Here is a 7,564-nt window from a genome sequence, read left to right as displayed (position 1 = left end):
GAAGCAGCGCCCACCACCCGCATGAATGTTGCAGGACAAGTCTCCTCTCCCGCTCCCCTCCTCCAGCCGGCTCCGGGGCCCCTGGGGAAGCCCAGCACCCACCGACAGAAGCCTGAAGAGCCTCCGCCTGTACCCCTCCTGTGGCCCCGACCCAACTCAGCGGCAAAGGCAGGGCCCCCAGAGGGTGTGACTAGTGTCCGTGTCGGGAGGGGACAGGGAGCCAGGGTGCTCCACGCGGCCTACCTCTTGCTCTTTGTCCTCTCGCAGCACAGCCATGAAACGCAACGCCCGGCTCTGGTGCCCTTTCCAGAAGGGCACCGACGAGATCACCCGGAAGGCCCAGGCCTGCCGCCTGCGCAAGCTCCCGGAGAGCGGCTGGAGGAAAGACGGCGCAGGCGGGCGTGGGCACGTGAGCCCGAGCAGGCTCGGGCCGCGGGATGTGTGCGGGCGCATGCGCAGACGGGCGGGCGTCGGCCTGAGACCAGGTGCCTCTCCTGAAGGGCTGGAGGGGTGGAGTGCGTCTCCGTTCTCTGCTCTGGGAGGCCAGGTTCTCTCTGGCCAGGGTCGTGCCCGCCTCTCCCCTTTGTTGCGCTTGTGTGATTCATTTTGTTCCCTTCATAGTTGTTTAAGGCAAATTGGGGGCGGTGAATTGGGGACGGGAAGCTGGAGACGCGTGGTGTGCTATGACCCCCCGCCTTCCACCAGCTTCCCAGACCCGGCGTCCTCCAGAGGAACTGTGTGCCGCCAGTGACTGGGGGGTTCTCATTTCCCCTGTCCAGCTTTGGTATAATTGTGCTCCCAGGGACTCTGAGATTAAAGAGCATGCGGAAAAGGCTGGAAGCTTCCAGAGCGTATTTCTCTCCATCAATCACAGAGGGACCCGAGACCTTGGGCAGCCTTTCAGGGGCCAAGTTCCTTGGGCATTTGATCAGAGAGCCTTTCCTGCAGACCAGCAGTCCCTGCCGTCCCCTCCCTGCCAGGATCCCCACAGCTTTGCTCTGCACACACAAGTGGGCCCCAGAAGTCCATGGAAGACCCTAAGGCTACCGGCTACATAGGAAGTGGCTGGAGTCAATATTTCTTGCTAAGCAGTAGTCCCAGCTCTCTGGGGTCTTGGAGACCCAGAGATCTTGGGGGACTCTGAGGAGTCTTGTTGGTATCTGATCCACCAGAAAAGAATAATCAGGTGCATTTATTGAACAACTATTATGTATCAGGAGCTGTTATTAGGCATTTCCTGTGCAGTGTCTGATCCTAACAGCAGTGTGAGGTGAGCACTGTCACTGCAGATTACCAAGAAGGAAACTGAAGGCAAGAGAGGTTAGGGAGCCTGTCAAGGTCACCACTAGAAAGTGGCAAAACCGTCTCTCAAGCCGGTGCCTTAAGATCCAGAAGCCTGAGCAATTCCCATCGCTCCATAAAGTTGTCTTGAACCCCACAGTCACAGGCAGCACACCCGTCCTTCCCCAAGTGTTTCTCCAGAGGAGCTCAGAGTCCTCGAGAGTCTGGAAAAAGGCAGGTTTCTTGTCACAAGCATGTCCCCATCCCCTACTCCTGCTCGAGCCCCTGCAGGTGCCTGAGGCTGCTCCTGGCTATCCCTGCAGTGATCATGTCTGACACAGCCGTGGCGCAGAAGCGGGCCTTGATCAGGAGGAAGAAGAGGGAACAGATTGGGACTCAGCCCCCTGGAGCCCAGGGTCTGACTGAAGAGCAGCAGATGATGATCAGGGAGTTGATAACCGCTCAGATGAAAACCTCTGATAGCATCTTCACGCATTTCAGGAATTTCCGGGTATGAGGCTTTAGAGACGGCTCAGCTCCTGCGCTAGCTCCTCAGAACCCCAACCTCATTCCCAGGGGTTCTCAAAGAGTAGCCCCTGGACTTGCAGCAGCAGCAGCATCTGGGAACTTGTAAGAAATGCAAAACCTCAGATCATCCCCTATCTCCTGAATCAGAAACTTTGAGGTCGGGGCCCAGCAGTCTGGGCCTTGACAAGACCCCTCAGGTGATTCTGACTCATGCTCAGGTCTGGAACTCTGCTCTCTCCTTCCGCAGCAGGTAGAAATTGAGTCTGAGCCATAAATGGAGTTATGGAAAGCTGAGTTGCCCCAGGGTTGCTGGCGTTCAGGGCTTTATGAGGACAGGGGCAGGACCTGCAGGGGGCAGGACAATTGTGAACTGGTTTTACTGAACCAAGAAACTCTAGTGATCTCAGCAATGGTAGCCGTGTCTGATCCTGGTGCCATCTTCCACCTGTGCTCACAGGTATCTCGGTGACCCGTCCAGCTCACAGAGCTGGTAGCCAGTGGCCTCCAAAGTCTGTTTCTTTCCATATTTAGCTCCCAGATCCTTTTCTCTGAGTTTCCTGAGTCCAAGGTCAGGGATGCTTGGGACACACCCCTGACCAGGCAGGGATGTGAGGGACCATGAATTAATAGATCCACCTGATAGGAGAAGACCAAAAAGAAGGAACAAGTGCTGTGTGTGGAGGTGGGGTGTACACTCCTGCCACTGTGCAGCCACTCAGGGTGCAGCTGTGGCTGTGTGTGCCTGTCTGGGGCCTGTGTCAGAACCTGTTTGGGAGAATATATGCTGTCTCTTCTCTCCCCCTTCCGGCTCATGTCCCAGCTGCCAGAGGCGCTTAGCAGTGCCCACAAGATTCGGAGTCTCTGCAGACTCAGTCAAGTGAAGAAGCTGCCAAGTGGAGCAAGATCAGGGAAGATCTATGTTCAATGAAGCTCTCCCTGCAGCTGCGGGGGGAAGATGGCAGCATCTGGAACTACAAGCCCCCGGCCGACAATAGTGGGAAAGAGATCTCTTCCCTGTTGCCCCACATGGCTGACACGTCAACCTACATGTTCAAAGGCATCATCAACTTTGCCAAAGTCATTCTCCTATTTCAGGTAGGACACAGGGGCCGGGTGGATGGTGTGGAAAGGAGCAGGAAATGGCCAACAGGTTCAAATGGTCTGGGGTAGATTCCTCTGAATTTGGGGGACATTGGTGCCAAAAGACCCTCCTTTACCTCTGCCCCCAGGGCACCTGGTCCTGCTGGGGAATGGAGCCCTCGCTGTCTGTATGGCTCATTAGCTTTGTGACTGCGGCCTTCCCTTTAACCTGTGTCTCAGCCTCCTCATCTGCTAGACAGGGGCTAATAATGCCTACCTTGCAGGGCCGTTGTGTGAAATAAGAAAATATCTGGAAGAGCATTCATCACATACATGGTGGACGTTCAGAAAGTAATCCCCCTCCCCATTTCACCGCAAAGGGGCAGGAATCACAAGTTGACAGTTCAAGAGCAAAGGAAGAGTTGGAAGGGAAAGGAAGGAAGTCCAGAGGGAGAAGAAGGAAAGGGCCAGGGACGGACGCTGGGTCACTGGCAGTCTGCTGCCTAGAGAAGGCTGAGAAGGAGGACAAGGGGCCGGGACTCCCCAGAGCTAGGCGTGAAGGCAGCAACCACTGGGCAACCAGGGTGAATGAGAGACCCTGGACCCTTCTGGTGTGGTGGTAACCACAGCCACACGATATGGAGCCTGTCAGGGCTGGAGATGGCACTGGGCGTGTCTTCCCTGGGGTCAGCCACTGGCCTTGCCAGGCCTGGGCAGGTGGAGCTGAATCACACATGAGGAGCCCTGATTTCATCCGCAGGCAGTGGGCAGGTTCTCTTCCAGGAGCCCACAGGTTGCCCTGTGGGTGACACGTAGGACTTATTTACTGGGGTGACGGTGGCCACAGGCTGGAGTGGGGTTCAGTTTGCGGCAGAGTAGGTCAAGGGAGCAGGGAGAAAGGCCCCCTTCCACGCATAGACCTGGCAGATCCCCACCAACATCTCATGACCCAGACCCTACCACCAGGGTGGGAGGCCACTCATTTCTCGTGACAACCACTTTGGGGTACAACCACCCCAGGAGGCAGGAGTTGCTCTCACCTTCATTCCACAGATAGAAAACCAAGTTTAAGGCACGTGTGTGGGATCGCATCTAATCAGAGAGGCCAGCTTTGGAAGCAGAGTACAGCCTTCAGAGCCGGCCCCCTGCCAGGTCCTGGGCTGGGAGCTGGGCAGGGCGGGGGGTGAGGGCAGCGGCGGGGACACACGGAAGGAAAAGATCAAGTTCACGGCATTTGTGGCTCAACGCTGTGGATCTAAAAGAAGGGACTGAACTCCCGAGGAGACCAAAGCCAGGCAAAGGTCCTCCTGAAGAGCTCCCTCCTGGGTTTTCAGTTGGCATGCCTCCGTCAGTGGGGAGATGGGGGCCCCTCTCAGGTTGGGAGGGGCGTCAGTCTAACCGTGAACACTAGAGGCATCCACTGTGGCTGGGCCTGTGCTCAGTGCTGCGGGTGGAGCTGAGGGCATCCAGGCTGCCTGGAGGGAAACAGAAGAAACAGCAAGTCCAAAACAGACGACAGGAAGCAAATAGCCCCGCTGCATGGAACTCATGCTGGAGGACTGGCACTTGCAAAAGGACTGCAGTCTGGAAAGACCTCTAGGAGGCACAAGGACAGCCTGGCCCAAAGGACTAGCAGAGTCTACTTAAGTGAAGCTATAGGGGTACTCATGCCGAGTGGGGAAACCGAGGCAGAAAGCATGAGGCCAGGGACCAGGAGCCAAGGCATCGGCTTGGGGGGTCAGTGGCTGTGCAGGGAGCTGGAGGAGATGGGGCTAGGCTGTAAGGGCCTGGACACCGAGCTACATCAGCAGTGGAGAGTCCCTGAAGGTAGCAGGAGACCAGAGGAAGATGGCAGGGAGGAGGAATCTGCTTGCTGGATTGGTACAGGGAGAGACTGGAGGCAGTTTGAAGGCACCTGCAATAATCCGCAGGGGTAGGAGCCCATCCTCCCTCTTCTCTTCACCACCCTCCCACCCTGACTCTGGATTATGGGAGGGTGCTGGCCTGCGGCACTTTCCTAGGAAGCGGCATCTCCTCCTTATCCTTGCTGCCAGGGACCTGCTCATCGAGGACCAGATCTCCCTGCTGAAGGGGGCCACCTTTGAGCTGTGCCAGCTGAGATTCAACACGGTGTTCAACGCAGAGACCAGGACCTGGGAGTGTGGTCAGCTGTCCTACTGCTTGGAAGCCCTGCCGGTGCCCGAGAGATGCCTGTCTGCCCTGGCAGAGGGTGGGAAACAGCCGTGGAGGGAGGAGAGGAGCCACGCCAGGTTACATGGGTCCTGGGATTGCAGGGCATAAGATTGGGCAATGGGAAAAAAGACCTTGGTGAGGGAAGTCTGGGTCTTGGGTCAGCTTCCTGAGAAGTTTACCCCTCCAGCCTGCACCCACCCACAGGTGGCTTCCAGCAGCTTCTACTGGAGCCTGTATTGAAATTCCACTACCTGCTGAAGAAGCTGCAGCCGCATAAGGAGGAGTGTGTGCTGAGGCAGGCCATCTGCCTTTTCTCTCCAGGTGATAACCCCACCTGTCCTACCCGGCTTCCCTGTGCCCCTCCCCCACCTGTCCCACCCGGTTTCCCCGTGCCCCTCCCCCACCTCTCCAGGCTTGCTCACACCCTGCCAGCTTCAGCTGAGGGAGGCAGCAGCCCCTCCTTTGCCTTCCCCAGGGAAGGTCCCAACTGATGGCCTTGCCCTCCACTCACTGCTCAGCCAGGATGGGGACTGTGGCTGTTTTCTCCTAGGGTCAGAGGGGTGATGCAAAGCCCTCTTAGCTCCCCACTCCCTTCCTTGCCTGGGAATTCCTGGCTCTGGAAGGTGGTTGGCAATTTGTCCCCTCTGGGATGGACCAAGCTTGTCTCGGCCCCCATGGCCTTGCGGGGACCGTACCACCTTCTCCCCCCACCAGACCGCCCGGGTGTGGGGCAGTGCCGCTTGCTGGACCAGCTGCAGGAGCGGTTCGCCATTACCCTGAAGGCCTACATCGAGTGCAACCGGCCCCGGCCCGCCCACTGGTGAGCAGCAAGCAGGGAGGGTGTGAGGGGGTGTGAGCCCTGCCCCCAGGCCCCCGACTGTTCTGGGTCTCTCTGGGAGCGCAGACCACAGCTGCTCCTGGGGCAGCCTCTAATTACCAGGGCTTTGGGACCCTGCTTTGTGACCTCCACTGAGGCCTCCTGCCCAGTCGACCTAGAACAACTACTGTTTATTGAGAAGATCCAGCCCTGGTGCCAAGCAGTTTTACATGCATATCACCTTTCATCTTTAAAACAGCCCCATGCAGTGGGTGCCATCATATCCTGTAAAGGACTGGGGGCTCTGGGCGACTGACCCGGGTCCCACCCCAGGCAGGTGGGATTTGGAGATGGATCCTTGCGGGCCAAGTCTACAGCCCACACCCTTGAGCACTAACTACCTAACCACCTCCCAGGACAAACAACAGATAACGGGGTAGGAGACTCCTTAGTTAGTTCTGGTCACAACCCGAAGGAGGAAGGCTGCTCAGGGCTTGACCAGATAGAGGCTGCCACCCCTTCACTGGGCCTCAGCAGCCCTGTGACCTGGTGCCATGGTCCCGGGCTGGACGGGGGAAGGCCAGCGCTGGGTGTGCTAGTGCGAACATAAAACCTCAAGTCCTTACTTGGCCTGCTGCAGCTGGCTTTTGAGCTTGGCCTCCTGCGATGCTGGGGGTGGCCGTGTCTTGCTTTGCTCAGTCTTCCCCTGTACGGAGCCAGGAGGCATCATGGGGAAACTAAGGCATGAGGTGTGTCTCAGACACCAGATCCCAGGCTAGATCCGGGGAGGGACTGCTGCCTGGGGCCCGTGCCTCCACAACTACTACACCCAATCCTGACCCCCGTCCATTAGCCACGGCAGTAATGTCCCCCCGGAATGACCTATTCACGTGGTGCCTGCAATGCCTGGTTTTCCCACGGACGTCCCTGTGTACAGGGACTCAAGCCCAGAGGAGGAAGTGCGAGTGGGAAGGGTGGGTCCACACCTCCAGGGCCCCAGGCTGTTCTGTCCCCTCATCTGCAGACTGAAAGGGAAGCTTAAGGAATTCAGCCAAGCCTCGTCTCTTGGCTGACCTGTGAGATGAGATGAAAACCTGAGATGAAAACCCTCAAACGTGTTCAGTTTCAGAGGGGCCCCAGTGTTGGTGGGTGGGGGCAGGGCGGGCCACACCCCCCAACGCTTCCCCTGACTGGCCGGCAGGTTCCTGTTCCTGAAGGTCTTGGCTCTGCTCGCCGAGCTCCGCTGCATCAACGTCCAGCACACCCAGCGGCTGCTGCGCATCCAGGAGATTCACCCCTTTGCCACCCCACCCACGCAGAAGTTGTTCAGCATCACAAATGGCTGAGCGGCCGCCCCGCGGCAGTCAGAGCCAGAGCCACCACTCCTGGGGCTACACAGACAGACACTGACAATGCCGGGCAGGTCCTGCCTCCCCAGGGAACTCACAAAGACAGCCGTGATGATGGCGGGCTAGCATTCCTCAGACCCCAGCTCAGCCTGGGGAGAGCCAAGCCCTAGAGCCTTACATGAAGAGTGTGCTGGCCCCTCGGTCAGGCCTATCGAGAGGCAAGGGCACCCTCCCCTTAGAAAAGGCCCTGGGTCTGGGGATCTAGTATCATGGTGGGAGAGGGGAGAGGGGATACGGTGCCTGGGGCTGGGGCATC

The 7,564-nt window shown here is 58.1% G+C and overlaps 1 protein-coding gene across 1 annotated transcript; it reads left to right on the top strand.

Moving 5' to 3' along the window:
* The first annotated feature begins 274 nt into the window (after positions 1 to 274).
* NR1I2 (nuclear receptor subfamily 1 group I member 2) lies at positions 275 to 7,304 on the top strand. Its single transcript, XM_059922149.1, is given in 9 exon segments — positions 275 to 389; positions 1,605 to 1,792; positions 2,740 to 2,892; positions 2,894 to 2,904; positions 4,944 to 5,085; position 5,119; positions 5,287 to 5,403; positions 5,797 to 5,902; positions 7,101 to 7,304. Coding segments are annotated over 9 exon segments (978 nt in total). The 3' UTR covers positions 7,246 to 7,304.
* The last annotated feature ends 260 nt before the right edge of the window (positions 7,305 to 7,564 follow it).

Source organism: Balaenoptera ricei, chromosome 4, assembly GCF_028023285.1.
Source record: "Balaenoptera ricei isolate mBalRic1 chromosome 4, mBalRic1.hap2, whole genome shotgun sequence".
In the NCBI taxonomy this organism is placed as follows: Eukaryota; Metazoa; Chordata; class Mammalia; order Artiodactyla; family Balaenopteridae; genus Balaenoptera; species Balaenoptera ricei.
This window is presented reverse-complemented; position numbering and strand designations above follow the sequence as displayed.